General features: G+C 37.5%; 2 protein-coding genes across 4 annotated transcripts in view; both read right to left on the minus strand.

The window, feature by feature from the left end:
• twsg1a (twisted gastrulation BMP signaling modulator 1a) overlaps window positions 1-10,314 on the minus strand; it is a 12,312-nt gene extending 1,998 nt beyond the window's left edge. Inside the window, exons 1-4 of one of the 2 annotated variants that reach the window (XM_058752450.1) lie at window positions 9,881-10,314; window positions 8,816-8,982; window positions 4,375-4,474; window positions 1,735-1,983 (exon numbers count right to left, since the gene is read on the minus strand). In XM_058752450.1, the coding sequence (XP_058608433.1) occupies window positions 1,735-1,983; window positions 4,375-4,474; window positions 8,816-8,941 (475 nt within the window). In that variant the 5' untranslated portion in view covers window positions 8,942-8,982; window positions 9,881-10,314. The remainder of the gene's footprint in view (window positions 1-1,734; window positions 1,984-4,374; window positions 4,475-8,815; window positions 8,983-9,880) is intronic. The other variant, XM_058752449.1, reaches the window with a different exon arrangement.
• Window positions 10,315-11,959: 1,645 nt separating this feature from the next.
• ankrd12 (ankyrin repeat domain 12) overlaps window positions 11,960-16,688 on the minus strand; it is a 60,684-nt gene continuing 55,955 nt past the window's right edge. For both annotated transcript variants that reach the window (XM_058799719.1, XM_058799710.1), the window contains 2 exons: window positions 14,663-14,758; window positions 11,960-12,787 (listed from right to left, as the gene is read on the minus strand). In XM_058799719.1, coding sequence (XP_058655702.1) covers window positions 12,602-12,787; window positions 14,663-14,758 — 282 coding nt within the window. In that variant the 3' untranslated portion in view covers window positions 11,960-12,601. The remainder of the gene's footprint in view (window positions 12,788-14,662; window positions 14,759-16,688) is intronic.

A 16,688-nucleotide genomic window follows, 5' to 3' on the forward strand; every position in this document is an offset into this window, starting at 1 on the left:
CGAGGCGAGGCGAGGCGAGGCGAGGCGAGGCGAGGCGAGGCGAGGCGAGGCGAGGCGAGGCGAGGCGAGGCGAGGCGAGGCGAGGCGAGGCGAGGCGAGGCGAGGCGAGGCGAGGCGAGGCGAGGCGAGGCGAGGCGAGGCGAGGCGAGGCGAGGCGAGGCGAGGCGAGGCGAGGCGAGGCGAGGCGAGGCGAGGCGAGGCGAGGCGAGGCGAGGCGAGGCGAGGCGAGGCGAGGCGAGGCGAGGCGAGGCGAGGCGAGGCGAGGCGAGGCGAGGCGAGGCGAGGCGAGGCGAGGCGAGGCGAGGCGAGGCGAGGCGAGGCGAGGCGAGGCGAGGCGAGGCGAGGCGAGGCGAGGCGAGGCGAGGCGAGGCGAGGCGAGGCGAGGCGAGGCGAGGCGAGGCGAGGCGAGGCGAGGCGAGGCGAGGCGAGGCGAGGCGAGGCGAGGCGAGGCGAGGCGAGGCGAGGCGAGGCGAGGCGAGGCGAGGCGAGGCGAGGCGAGGCGAGGCGAGGCGAGGCGAGGCGAGGCGAGGCGAGGCGAGGCGAGGCGAGGCGAGGCGAGGCGAGGCGAGGCGAGGCGAGGCGAGGCGAGGCGAGGCGAGGCGAGGCGAGGCGAGGCGAGGCGAGGCGAGGCGAGGCGAGGCGAGGCGAGGCGAGGCGAGGCGAGGCGAGGCGAGGCGAGGCGAGGCGAGGCGAGGCGAGGCGAGGCGAGGCGAGGCGAGGCGAGGCGAGGCGAGGCGAGGCGAGGCGAGGCGAGGCGAGGCGAGGCGAGGCGAGGCGAGGCGAGGCGAGGCGAGGCGAGGCGAGGCGAGGCGAGGCGAGGCGAGGCGAGGCGAGGCGAGGCGAGGCGAGGCGAGGCGAGGCGAGGCGAGGCGAGGCGAGGCGAGGCGAGGCGAGGCGAGGCGAGGCGAGGCGAGGCGAGGCGAGGCGAGGCGAGGCGAGGCGAGGCGAGGCGAGGCGAGGCGAGGCGAGGCGAGGCGAGGCGAGGCGAGGCGAGGCGAGGCGAGGCGAGGCGAGGGAGGAGAGGAGGAGGGGAGAGGAGAGGAGAGGTACAAAAATATTTGTGTATTTCTGCAGTTTATAGAGAGATATTTTGTTTATTAAAGAGTTATTTTAATTTTTATTTAAAACAAAATGTGATTTATGTAAACAAAAGTGATTATTAGAATAACTGATTATTAAGGTAAATCATTTCAGCTTATATTAAGACTATAAACTAAAGACTAAATAAAAAATAAAATTAAAGTAAATATTGTGACATAATTTCACTTTTTATATTTAAATGTATAATTATATTATTTTATTAAGTATTAAAAACTTAAGTAAGAAAAAACTGGCCACTGAAAAACCCATATTGCTGGACTGCTATTTAATAATGAATAATCATTAACTAAACCACTCATTCAAACTTTTTTCTTTCTTTTGTGAAATAAAAAAATGAGACCTTGAGGTGACATATTCAAGCTTTTTCCCCCACACAATCAAAGTGGGTTGGATAATAATTTTTCATACAAAAATTACAAAAATGTAGAGCACGTGTTTTCATTATATTTTTAAGCTGCGTTTATGTCCTTTTTGGATCTTGACAGCATAAAACACAGCATATTCATTGTTTAACCAAATGTAAATTTTTGGCAGAACTATTTCTTTAAACAGTATAATCAAGTCTAATCATCTTTGGTACTCTGAGACAATATAAAATCATGTTTTCCTAGAGATTTGTCGGGCGGTACGAACCATCATGGACGCTGCTGCTGCTGGGCAGTGAGATATTGTGGCTCTGGCTGTCGAGCGTCTCCAGGAAAGACACGAGGTTCTCATGGTGGGAAAGTTCCTCGGCGATGGGGAATGACACGACCATCATGTTAATGGGGGCATCACCTTCGGTCAGAGCGCGGAAGAGCGACGGGATTGGCCGGTACAGCTCCTCTACGGTGCTCTTGGAGGTGGCAGGACTGTCGTTGTAATTCCTGGGGTTACACATTCCTGTGGGACAGAAAAAACTTCACCACGGTGCACACATGATGGAAAAGCCACAAAAAAGCAAACGTGATCACAAATTAAGAATTAAGACTACTTGGCTGTTGTACATGTACTAACAGCAATGAATAACGCAGATTTTTGCAGTTTAAATAATTTTTTTCTTTTTCTTTTTGAACACATATTGTAACAATTTTGTACACTTTTATATTAAATGTAAATGTTTATTTTATATTCATATTTGATTAAATATTGTGACATACTTTCATACTTTTTTATATTTACATTTAAATGTTTACATTATACTTAAATTATTTTATTAATAATATTAATTTATTTTATTTGTTATCATATTTAAATGTTGATCACTATTAAAGGAATAGTTCACCCAAAAATAATAATTTTGCCATCATTTATTCACCCCCAATGTCATTACAAACTGTTTTAAAACAAAAATTAAAAAATAAATAAATAATATTCAATCTTCTTTTTTCTTTTTTTTTACATAGACCAAAGGAGGTTCAATAATGGTTTGTTTTTCACAACAACAAAAAATTATTTAATATATTTATTTTATATATATTATACTTATAGATTTTAATTTAATTTAATTTTGAACATGACATAAAAAAATGAAAGTGCTTATTATAAGAACTGATTTTTAGGATTATTAAGATTTGAGTAAAGACAAAAATAAAATAAAATGATAAAATGATAAAAAATAAAACATTTTATGAGTGCATTTCTATTTTTTAGTGAAGTTTTATTACTTTATTTCTTTATTTTTAAGTAAATACTGTGACATATTTAAAGACAATAAAACATGACTGTCAACAGCAGCTCCACTTGGAGAGATAAACTGCTGGTAAGGAAGGTAATCAGATGGTGGATGGAGGTTTTAATAAGGAGCAGAACGCTGCAGAGACCTTGTGTTTCAGATTATCTGCAGAGAGGCTGCCAGCACAGCTGCTTCTGATTACCAAAACCATGGCAGGTTCGGCCTTCAGCAACAACACACATCCCTCCTTTCCCTCTTGGCCAATAAACACGTGTTTGGAACAGAACAATTTCTACAATCTTTTATGTCCTTGCTGTGAGAAACGGATGCATCATGCATCGTGTTCATTTTTAGACTGTCTTAGGTCTTTCATAGGTTTATGTCTTTCATCTGGTCATAAAACCCTTAAAAAAAAAAAAAAGTTTCATCAGTAACTTTGTTGATTAGATTATTACTGCTCATGCATTATTATGATCTGTGTGGTTTGCAATGATTGAAGAGGATACCAATCGAATAAAGAGTATGAAAACAGATAAATGTAGCATCTAACCCATGCTTTGCTTTTCCAAACCTCTTTGCATCATAAACTGCTCATTTTTGTATTCAGGAATGATATGATTTAAACTTTTGTACTCTGATCGGCTGTACCTTCAAACCTCATCTGAACTGACCTGGAGTCTGTGTTTGAAGCCGTAACGCACGGAGATGAGAGTATCTGGATCAGCTCACCTCACACTTTATACTGCTGTCAGAGGAGTGTACACCAGCCCTCCTGTCATCTACAGACTAGTCCTAATATTTACAAGTGCTCTCACTGGACTGGGAATGAGCCAAGCCTGTTAACACCAAAACCCGAGCTCTTCAGATTATAGTCTTGGTGCGACCCTTAATAATCCTAAAAATCATTTCTTATAATAATCACTTCATTTTATTTTATTTATTTATTTTCATTTATTTTATATCATCATTTATTATTTTATGTTGTTCTATCATTTTATTTTATTTTATTTCAGTCATTGTACATAAACCAGATGTGTAAAATATACTTGTTTATTCATGTTTTGATACGCATTATGGGACTATTTATTTTATAATTTAAATTTAAGTGTATAAAATAAACACATAATGTATTATTACGGAACATGTATACAACAGGTTTTAAGAGCCAAGACTATAAACTAAAAATATTTTATTTTATCATTTAATTTTGATTTATTTAAAACATACACCTCCGTAATGTATTTTATGCATATATAAATTTAAAAATGTAATTACATGTTTTATTGATTAAAATAAACCAATTACTCAAAAAATAAAATAAAATAAAATAACCACATAATGTATTATTATGGAATATGTATACATAAAAAAATTTGAAGACTATAAGTTTTAAAAGTCATTACTATAAACTAAAAATATGATGTATTTTTTACATATATAAATTTATAATTTTTATTTAATTTTTGATTGATTAAAATAAACTAATTCAAAAATAATAAAATCAAATATTAAAATGTAAAACTAAACTAAATCAAATCAAATAATTGTTATTGTTCATGGATGAGTTGTGAGATTTATTTGCTGAATGAGTATCGATCATGTATTGATTTCAATCTCACCGACACAGTCGCAGCACTCCTCCCACAGCGAGCTCAAACACAGCATGCACTCCTTACAACACGAACAGTTTCCCTCCGACGGCCGGCACTGACACAGACCCTGTACACACACACACAAAATATACATTACGAAAGGTAAACACACAGGTGGAAAATGAGATGACGTGGAGGATGTCTAGCTCACATAAACATGATCTCCAAACACATGTGCTACAGAGAGCCGTGAGTCTTGATCTTTCAACTGTAAGAGTTAAAAGGAAACCACCCAAAGAGACAAAGAACATTTAAACATGAGAAATAGCACCAGGCTGAGAAGAAACAGAGCTGCGAACTGTTCCACGCTGGAAAAAATGTCCAACGCCCCAGCGGAGAGGGGAAAAAGACTGACCCAAACCTGGGACACATTTAGAGTTATAATTACAGAGAAAACAGCAGAACACAGACACACATTTGGCTCTCTGTGTTTCGTGTTTTGCCAGCAGTTGTGAGGAAGAGGTCAATTTCCAGATGTGTGTGTGTGCGCCATTAAAACTGAAAGTTCAGGAGAAGAAACAGAGAGTTACAATAGAAACACATAAAAGCGACTACAGAAAGGCCAATACCTGAAAACACACGTGGGCCAGATACTTCCAAAAGAAACAAGCCCAGACAATTCCCCTGCATCCCTGCCCAGTGCTCTTTAGTTTGGGGAATTGCGTGTGCGATTTTCATGCATTCCTTAAAAGAATCATTGAGCCAAACTACATAAAAGCCATAAAAGCTCAGTTTACTTTAGTTCAAGACACTGAAGCACAACCTGTCCAAATACAGCCTCACAAACTCCTGCTGTACCTGCAAACAATCCACGCTTTCATCTGAAAAACAGATGATTCTGCCCAGCTGTGAAATGAAGCTTCACTGCGACTATAATGTCTGATAGTGCGTGCAAAATTTAAAAATTAAATGGTTAATTGTGATCCAACTGATATCAGTTCTAACACTTAATTTATTACATTTCTAGTCCCTTAATAAATAAAATTACTACATTCTTGGTTAAATACACACATTTTTTTTTTCAATGTTTTTAATATGTTAACATATTAAATAGCATTTTTTTCATCCAAATGCTCAACCTCTGAATCCATTTTCTGTTCAGTTTTTTTTTCTTTTTTTCTTTTTATATAATTTCTTTTTTACAGATTTACTTGCAAATACGACACATTACAGAAGAAAAGGTTTAATGATGATCCAACTGATATCAGTTCTCACAGTTAATTTAATTACAAGTAAGTAAGTAAATAAATAAATAAATAAAAATGTATTGTAATCTTTACTCTAAATGTTCCATCTAAATCTATTTTTCCTGTTTGGTTGGAACATATTGACTTTAATTGTTGTATTTTTTCAATGCAATTTGAATTATTTTTTTATTTTTATTTTTTTACAGTTTTACTCTGAAATATGACACATAACAGAATTAAAATGCTTCATGCTGACCTATTTTGAGCTCATTTAATGCCTCAGTGATGCTAATGAACAGTGTTTGTCATGACAATAAAGCACACTAAACTGAAACTAAGAGAGAACATTCCTCTAAATGAAGGTCAGTTTTGGGGTCCGGACAGGGGCCGTGAACACCTGGTGGTTCCTGTGTGCCCTCACTTCCTCTTCAGAGCTCAACCTGTCACACTGATGCCGACGTTCACTTTCATTCACTGTTCTTTTAATGTACTTCTGGACGAAAAGCTACATGAACCTCTAACTAACTGTTATTTTGCTATGACCTGCGAGTGAGACAGCAGAACAGAGAGCAGGAGAAAGTGTGTGTGTGTGTGTGTGTGTGTGTGTGTGTGTGCTGCATGAGTGTGAAAGTGCTCTGAGCGGCCGAACGTGTGCTGCCTTGCCCCATAAAGCATTCATGTGTGACTAAAACAACCTCAGCTGCCCCACCTAGAGACACGACTGACAGCCACAGCTTACAGTAACTACACACACACACACACACACACACACACGCACACGCACACGCACACACACACACACGCACGCACGCACACACACACACACGCACGCACGCACGCACACACACGCACATTCACAGGAACTTTCATCAAATTTCAAACCACCAACACAAGCAACACGCATAACAACCAACTAACCACCTAGCAACACCATAGCAACGTTCCAAAACACACCAGCAACCTGCAAATGTCCTAGCAACTTTTGAGTAATTTTCAATATTTATCCTCTAGATGATCAGACACATTTACGACAAATACATTGATATTTTATAGTAAAATGTACTTCTAAAACTAATAATAATAACATTAATAGAGTTTATTAAAACATGACATTGATTTTTCTTTTAAAGTAATATCATACAACCAAGATTCATCAAGTTTCATCCATGTTTTAACTTATACAAAACCTTATTTGACCAAAAAAATGGAAATGCATTTGTTGTAAATTAATTGTTATATTTTTATTTACTTACATTTTAATATTGATCAAATTGTTTGATTAAAAGTGTTATGGTCTCATTTCATTAGATTTTTGATACAGAAAAATTAAATGAAAATGCAAAACTTGGCCCTGTGTAGAGTATTATTTGTTAACATTCAGTTATTTTAGTTTTATTTGTATAATATTATAGTATTTATTAATATTAGATTATGAATTAATAATCATAGTATTTATTAATATTAAATTAGCTTTTATTTTTATATTTTAAATGTTCATATTAATTTTAGTAATTTTGTAAAGTTCTTTCATAATGAAATTTTGTAAATATTTCTATTTAGCTTTCATTTAATGTTATTTCATTTTTAGTTTTAATCACTTTAATACTATAATAATGACATTTTCCAAATTTCTATTAATTAGTTTTTCATCTAATATTTATGTTATATTTTATTTCAGCTTTATTTCAGTTAACAAATTAGTTTTACTTAACAATAACTTGAGCTCTAACAAACATATGGAATGCATTTCCTTCCCCATTAATGGTATGAAATGAATACTGAGATAAAAAATTTATATTGAATGACATGAAAAAAATAAAAGTTATACTATTTTTCACCATCAGAACACCCTAGAAATGACCTAGCAACCACCTAAAACACTGTAGCAATGCCCTGGCAACCACTCAGAACATACTAGAAACTTCCTAACAAACCAAACGCACAGCATCCTATGGTCTTCAGAAAATAAAAATCTATGTTTTGTTGCTGTCAGCAGGTTTTCCTCATCTGCTCTCGTTCGTCTCTCGTCGGTGCTTGAGCATGCATCGGGCTGTTTACTCGTGTAACATCATCAACCTCTGTGTTTATTCCCCAGACAGACATCTCGCGTCCCCCGACTGTCTGTCTCTGTGTCCCTTCCTCTCCCAGTCTCACCGGGACACACAGACCAGAGTAAACACACTCAGATCCAATCACAGCAGAGACAGAGAGAGAAATAAAAACCAAAGAAAAAAAGAAAGAAAGAAATTATTTAGGAAAACAGAATTTAAAAATAAAATAAATAACTAAAACCTTATAAATAAAATAAATAAAACCTTCCCAAGTATACTTTTGTATAAGCATACATCTAAATTTAAAATTTAAAATCAACACTGAGCCAAATGCACAACAGAAAGTGCCACAAAAATAGCATACATGAAACGCACACACAGCGTAGAGCCGTCGTTACGCTCCAGGGAAAAAGTGATCCAGTATAACATGAGCAACACCCAGTCACTCTCAAACACAGCGCTTCTGCGGTGGAGAGCACAACCGACAGAAGAACATCAAGACATCACTCAGGTGACATGAAGAAAGAGCTTCTAACTGGAACTTCAGCACAATATTATGACGTTCTGCTCTCAGGAACCTGAAAAAAGTGTGTGTGTTCTGATCCCATGAGGGAAAGAGATGCATCGTTCTCCTGTTTCACTCAGGAATGTTTCATTCTGTTTCATTCTGGGAATGTTTTCAAACATTTTTCAGTATTCCACACGTCCAGCTTGAGCTACCAAAAAGGAATTTTGCCTAGTCCTAACCCTAAAACAATGAATCTTTGTTAATGATGATTAGATTTCCTTCTAGTATAAATATAAACTCAAACCGTATCACAGCATGAAACACCTGCTGGAGCTCCTACACCTTCTGACCAGTCCATTTACCATACTTTCCCAGGCAATCATTATTAAATACTGACGTTTTATCATGATTTACAGATTTTATACTCTCAAGACACAATTTATATCTGCTGAAATATTTTAGAGCAGCGCTAACATTAAAAAAAAATAAAATGCATTCACTACAGAAATATTTATGAAATTTTCTACAGAAATATTTTCCATGACTTGAATGTCTATTATTAAAAGGTTGATAAAGATGAAAAGTGCAATTAAAAATTAAAATCCTAGAGGAGAGGAAACATTAGGGACTGAGCCGGTGTGATAAATAAGCATCAGTTTTACCTGTAGAAGACATTTGCTGACGTCGCTGGCACACAGAGCTTTGTTACAGCCACTGATGAGGGTCAGTCCAGACAGAAGGAATAACAGAGAGATCAGGACGGGACAGAGGAACAGAGCCGGCCGCATCCTGACCCAAACTCCACACACCTGCGTTCAACACAGACCAACTATTACCAGATCAGACGATGTGCATTGAAATGTATAAAAGTATATACACTGTAAAAAGTGATGTTGACTTAACTTAAAAAAAAACTGAGGAAACCCCATTGCCTTAAAATTAAGTAAATAATAAAAAATAAAAAAAAGTTAAGTGAACTTGACAATTCCCTTAAATTATTTTTTTAAAATTATTATTTACTTAATAATTTTAAGGCAATGGGGTTTCTTCAATTTATTTAAGTTAAGTAAACTTATCACTTTTTACAGTGTATCTATATCTATGCACACTAATAAAAAAGGGTATTTTGCAAAACAAATACCATGCAAAAAAAAAAAAAAAAAAGCAAACTTGGAAAATATACAGTTATGTCACATTCAGGCAAATTAAACATAGATTTGGACTTAATAAAATTTATTCAATAAATAAAAATTACTAAATAAAATGACTGCATTCTTGGTACACAATGGAATTCATGAGAATGAAAAAAAAGTATTTTTATTTTAGTGTGTGTGTGTGTGTGTGTGTGTATTAAAAACAGGATTTAGCACTTTATGCATAATTATGCATAATTTCCTAGTTTTGTTTTTGTTTTTAAACCAAACTCAGACAATATAATCCAGCTACGTCACATTCAAGCAAATGAAATACAGATTTGGAATGCAGAACACTGGGAAACTTTTCAGTGGCATGTTGAACGTTCTCAAAAACAAAGAAAAGCTCTGCATAAGCGCCACAAAGACTCATTTTCTGAATAATACAGGCACAAAAACGCACTGACGTCCAAACGCGCTGGAGTTTCTCTATTACCGCAAACATGACGCAAAAACACTAAGGATTATCACGTCACAGATCTGGCATACGTCACATCTTTACATGTATTTGGCAAATAATATAAGTGTACTTACTGTATCACTTTGAAGCGTTCTCAACACTTTCCTTTGGTTTTTGACTTTCTCTCATGCGGATCTCTTGTCTTGGCTCCTTTTACTCTGAATAGAAACATGAGCGGCTTTGATTCATAGAAATGGAAGAAGTGAGTAGAGCGGCAATTATTATAAAATACGGGTCCTCGAGGGGGCGTGGCTTATTGGCCCGGATGTTGTTTCTGATGAGTTGGGTGTACACAATAAATCTTGTTTCAACTCTTCGCTATGCATTTTATGTCTCTTAAAGTCTCCCAGTGTTAGTATCACGCGTCAATTATTGTTCAGAGCGCTGCTAAAACCGGAAGAAGCGCACAAACGAAGTCACATAATAACCATTACTTTTCACAGCGCTGGTGGGTTTCAGCCAATCACAGTCGCCTGTGCAGATTTACGTATCCACGATTCAAAATAGCTTGCATTATCCGGCGGACTGAAAGGATTACTTAAAGTCTCCAATAAGTCAAAAACGTCGGATATTTGAAAGCAGCTCGATGGAAAAACCTGCTTTTTGAGCCTCCAAGCGCCCCCTAGAGGAAGAAACCCTTCTGTGTCACATCTGCCGCCTGATCTCTTGGATCTCAGCGGAATGAAACGCGCTCTTAAAGGCACACTAACCGCACAGGCAAGTGTGGGATTACTCTCTATTGCTAATGTTGTTGGCCCTTATGATAAACTGCTGGGCTTTTTTCTCATTTGTAAGTCAATTATTAAAAGTTTCATGAGGTCTCAACAAAATCACAAGCATAATAGTAGATAAACATTTGGACTGCTAACTGAAAGTTTGTTGGTTCAATCACTATTAACTATCCAATAATAATAATTATTATTATTTATAAGCATATTAAATTAGAATATACATATATGTCGGTATGTATATATGAACGTAATTTTAAAAATACAAATTCTAAATAATTTTTATTATTCAATTTAATAATCATAATTAGTATTATTATTACTTTTATTATTATTAAATGTTAATATATGTATACAGTATAAATTTATATATTTTCAATTAATAATAATATTTGTTATTATAAGAATACAATTTAATGTATAACTTAATATATGTATATTTTTCAACTAATAATAATATTTGTTATTATTATAAGAACAAAATTTAAGAAACATAATTATCAATATTAGTATTTTATAAATAATATAATTATAATGTTTTATAGTTCAAAAACGATGCAATATTCACACAGATAAAGGCTGAACTAAATTAGTTTTAAGGATAGTTTTGATGTTGATTAATATTGTGTAATCCCTTCACTCTGCCATCTGCTGGACAAAACAACATCTGTATCCAAAAAGTTGCATATGAATGAATGTGTCCAAAAATTCCTGATTTTTGAGGGTTTCAACTGAGAATAAGAGTAGAAACATTAATATTCACTAGAAAATTCCATGAATTTTAAGATTTAAAGACTAATGTTTCCATGCCCATGACTCAGGGAATCCAAAAAAGCAGAGCAAAAAATAGTTTTTGATTTCACAACCAATAAAATTTATTCAATTATATATTACAAATATGTACATCCTCATGTAACAAGTAAATATTAAAATAGACATTTTTAGAACCATCGTTCAAAAGGCATTACGTTGTAAAAAATAGGATTTGTTGTGATCTCACATTAAAACTGTAAAAGTAAGGGTATTTTTTTTCCTATTGAGAAACCACAACAAACTTTTTCTTTCTTTTTTTTTTTTTTTAAATGTGCGCAAGACACAAGGGACAACACACAAGAAGTGGATGTTACTAACAGACACAACAATGGCAGAAAAGAACCAGGACCACTTCAGTAAACCTCACCACGGTACAACTTGTCAGAAAGGGACGAACCTGCGAAAGCATGCACATTATAGAAATCACAAGTCAAAAACATCAGCTTTGATGAATGTCAAAGGGATAAAAGAGGAATTAAAAAAAAAAAAAAAAAAAAAAAATTCAAAACACATGCTTAAAGAGTTAAGCGAACATCAATAACAACAACAACAACAACAAAGAACTTCAATGTAAAAACAACTTTGGTCCATTAAACATTAGACAAAACAAAGTTTACAATCAAAATATTTATTACTTAAACTTTTCCGTCCTCTCAGTTTTCTTTCATTTTTTACAAGTTAAAAACAATAATTACATGGCTATTTACAAATGCACAATCAGTATGTATAAAATAAGTTAAAAAATGAGGAGCACAATCTATACATAATCTATGAACACTCACTGTAGAAACATGTTGGATTGAGATCTCTTTCTTAACGGAGGAGGAAAACCTCTCTCGCACGCTTTCCGATGGTGGTCTTCACCCTCCGGAGGCTGTTTTTTTCCGATGCTCTTCTGTCGACCCGTGGTCTACCGTTCCGGATGGTGGACCTCAGGGTTAAGTGCGTTTTAGATTAGGCCTGCAGTCTATCAGAGCCGATCTGGCGCCCATATGGTGAAGTGCGTTTGGACCGGGAACCAGAACTAGAACAGCGAACAGACTGAACCGGTGATGACAGCTAGCCTGGAAGTGCAGCGCTTTTTCTTTTTACAACTTTTATTAGAAAGCGTCCGGTCAACGACATGTGCACCGTGACACACAAACACACAACATACATACGCACGCACACCTCCAAGTCAGATGCTTTGTGTTTTCGTCCTACGCTCGTGGTCCGACAGCTACTAAATCGTCGTCTCTCTATCTCATCGGCGGGTCATATCGGCGTCAAGTCGAAGTCATCGTTGACCTCCACGAGGGGGATGTAGAATTCGGGAATCTCGAAAATGCTGGTAGACTTGTAAGTGGCGGGATCCAACTCCTGCAGCTTCAGCTGCCACTCCAGACGCTGAACGGCGTTTAACGCTGCTGCTTCATGCTGCTGACGCATCAAGAGACAAGTCTGTGGAAAGCAGAGATTCAAGTCAGTCAAATAGGTACTGAAGTTCACTTAAGTCACACTTATGTATGCATTTTATTGCATTAGACAGCAAAATATCAAAGCGGCATGTGAGCTGATAATATTGCAGTACCTATCTTTATTTCAAATAAAATCTAATTTATTTGAGATTTCATTATCTGACTAGGGTTCTGCAGGTCTTAAAAAAGGTCTTTAAAGTCTTAATTTACCCTTCCACAAAAATAAGTTTTAAATTGTGTCTTAAAAGTGTTAAATCTTAAAAAAAAAAAAAAAACTGATGACATTAAATGTGATATGCATTTCAAAATACTACTACTACTAATAATAAAAAAAAATTGTTTTGCTTTCCAATACAAATATCTAAACATCCTTAAATCCAGATACATTTACTTGAGATGCAAATTGAGCATATGAAGAAATTTAAGTGAATATTAAGTGAGTTAATGCTTAAAACAAGAACAGATATCTGTCAGTAGTATATGAAAATTGTTTCCCCTTTAAGTTGTTTTGGTAACACTTTATTTTAAGGTGTCATAATACAGAGTAATTACCTAATTAAGTACATAGTAGTAGCCGTTGTACTTGCATGAAACAATGTACTTACCGTGTAACTAAGTTATGGAACAGACTGTAATTACAGTTTGTAATTATATAGATGTAATAGGCAGCTACTGTTACACATATGTAACAGACTGAGTCTGTTACACAGCCATTTGTACACTAAAGTACAATCTTGATACACTGTAGCTTATGTCTGTGTACTTACATTTATAATTACGTCGTATAAAGTCTGCAACACATATGTAACAATCTTTTGGTTACATAAGTAGTTGTGTAACAGACTCGGTCTGTTACATATGTGTAACAGTAGCTGCCTATTACGTCTACATAATTACAAACTGTAATTACAGGCTGTTCCATAACTCAGTTACATGGTAAGTACATTTTGTTTCATGCAAGTACAATGGCTACTACTAGGTACTTAACTTGGTAATTACTCTGTATTATGGACACCTTAAAATAAAGTGTTACCGTTGTTTTTTTCTGTGACCACTGGCAGATATTTGCTCTTACTTTAATCATAGACTCACTGCTTTGTATTAGTTTCTCAGAAAACAGGACTTCTTATTTTGTCATTTTGCTTATCAAGTAAATACATCTATAAGAAATTTTAGACATTTGAACTAGAAAACAAGACGAAAATATCGACTTCAGTGTGATCGTTAGGTACAGTAAAAAGTATTTCCATATTCTAGTGCAGTGCTTCCCAAACCAGTCCCGGAGGCCCCCCGGCCCTGCACCTTTTGTATGTCTCCCTTATCTAACACACCTGATTCCACTCATCAGCTCATTAGTAGAGACTGCAAGAACTAAATTGGGTGTGTCTGATTAGGGAGACATACAAAATGTGCAGGGCAGGGAGTCCTCCAGGACAGGTTTGGGAAGCACTGTTCTAGTGCTTAGGAGCTAAAGCTAAGCTTAAACTAGTTTTTATTTATTTATTTATTGGTTTTGAAAAATACATTTTAATGTAATAGAGGTCTGTTGGAAGTTGTATTTTCAAACTTTGAAGTGTTGCTAATATAAGACATTTACATTTACAGACATGTAGAAAACATATTAACCATATTTCATTAAATATTTTACTTACATTTTCTTTACCTGGTCTTAAAAAAGGACATAATTTTACCTTCATAAAACCAGTAGAAACCCTGATCTGTTTCTATAATTGTATGTATTTTTAAGTGTGGCTAATGTGTCCAAATACTTTTTGGGACGAATGTACCATGACATTTCATGAATGTACATGCTAGTAGTTTGTTGCATTTCATTTTCCATTTCTATTTGCTTTTGTACCTTCAACTTGTCAAACTTGTCATCTACATCCTGAAGCCAAGACATAAATTGCCTCGCATTGAAACGATCTCTAACAGAGGTCTTCCCATCGTCACTCTGAAAAAAAAGAAAAAAAAAAAAAAGATTAGTAATGAAGAACCATGTTGCAAAATTATTTTTCTGAGGTATTAATGAATGTTCCTTATTCAAAACAATTTAAGCTCCATTGACAGAAAATAATTTAGATTCATTACTCTGGTTGAGAGATCACTGTTAAAATAATGGAGCCTTTCGATTTAAATTTGTTGTATTCTTACATACAGGTGCATCTCAATAAATTAGAATGTCATGGAAAAGTTTGTGAAACTCGTGTATTAAATAAATTCAATGCACACAGACTGAAGTAGTTCAAGTCTTTGGTTCTTTTAATTGTGATGATTTTGGCTCACATTTAACAAAAACCCACCAATTCACTATCTCAACAAATTAGAATATGGTGACATGCCAATCAGCTAATCAACTCAAAACACCTGCAAAGGTTTCCTGAGCCTTCAAAATGGTCTCTCAGTTTGGTTCACTAGGCTACACGATCATGGGGAAGACTGCTGATCTGACAGTTGTCCAGAAGACAATCATTGACACCCTTCACAAGGAGGGTAAGCCACAAACATTCATTGCCAAAGAAGCTGGCTGTTAACAGAGTGCTGTATCCAAGCATGTTAACAGAAAGTTGAGTGGAAGGAAAAAGTGTGGAAGAAAAAGATGCACAACCAACCGAGAGAACCGCAGCCTTATGAGGATTGTCAAGCAAAATCGATTCAAGAATTTGGGTGAACTTCACAAGGAATGGACTGAGGCTGAGGTCAAGGCATCAAGAGCCGCCACACACAGACGTGTCAAGGAATTTGGCTACAGTTGTTGTATTCCTCTTGTTAAGCCACTCCTGAACCACAGACAACGTCAGAGGCGTCTTACCTGGGCTAAGGAGAAGAAGAACTGGACTGTTGCCCAGTGTTCCAAAGTCCTCTTTTCAGGTGAGAGCAAGTTTTGTATTTCATTAGGAAACCAAGGTCCTAGAGTCTGGAGGAAGGGGTGCTTGAAGTCCAGTGTTAAGTTTCCACAGTCTGTGATGATCAGCAATCTGCTGGTGTTGGTCCATTGTGTTTTTTGAAAACCAAAGTCACTGAACCCGTTTACCAAGAAATTTTGGAGCACTTCATGCTTCCTTCTGCTGACCAGCTTTTTAAAGACGCTGATTTAATTTTCCAGCAGGATTTGGCACCTGCCCACACTGCCAAAAGCACCAAAAGTTGGTTAAATGACCATGGTGTTGGTGTGCTTGACTGGCCAGCAAACTCACCAGGCCTGAACACCATAGAGAATCTATGGGGTATTGTTAAGAGGAAAATGAGAAACAAGAGACCAAAAAATGCAGATGAGCTGAATGAATGAATGAGGCATTTATATAGCGCTTTATTGTGTATTGCTGTACACCCAAAGCACTTTACAATCATATGGGGGGGTCTCCTCAACCACCACCAGTGTGCAGCATCCACTTGGATGATGCGAAGGCAGCCACAGGACAACGGCGCCAGTGCGCTCACCACACACCAGCTACAGGTGGAGAGGAGAGAGAGATAGAGCCAATCAAGTGGACGGGGATTATTAGGAGGCCATAATTGACAAGGGCCAGTGGAGGGAATCTGGCCAGGACACCGGGGTTACACCCCTACTCTTTACGATGAGTGTCATGGGATTTTTAATGACCACATAGAGTCAGGACCTCGGTTTAACGTCTCATCCGAAAGACGGTGCTTTTTTACAGTATAGTGTCCCCGTCACTGGGGCGTTAGGACCCACACAGACCTCAGGGTGAGCACCCCCTGCTTCACTAACACCTCTTCCAGCAGCAACCTAGTTTTCTCAGGAGGTCTCCCATCCAGGTACTGACCAGGCTCAGCCCTGCTTAGCTTCAGTGGGCAACCAGTTTTGGGGTGCAGGGTGATATGGCTGTGGCAATGTGAAGGCCACTGTCAAAGAAACCTGG

The sequence above is a fragment of the Onychostoma macrolepis genome, chromosome 02 (assembly GCF_012432095.1).
Source record: "Onychostoma macrolepis isolate SWU-2019 chromosome 02, ASM1243209v1, whole genome shotgun sequence".
NCBI lineage: Eukaryota > Metazoa > Chordata > Actinopteri > Cypriniformes > Cyprinidae > Onychostoma > Onychostoma macrolepis.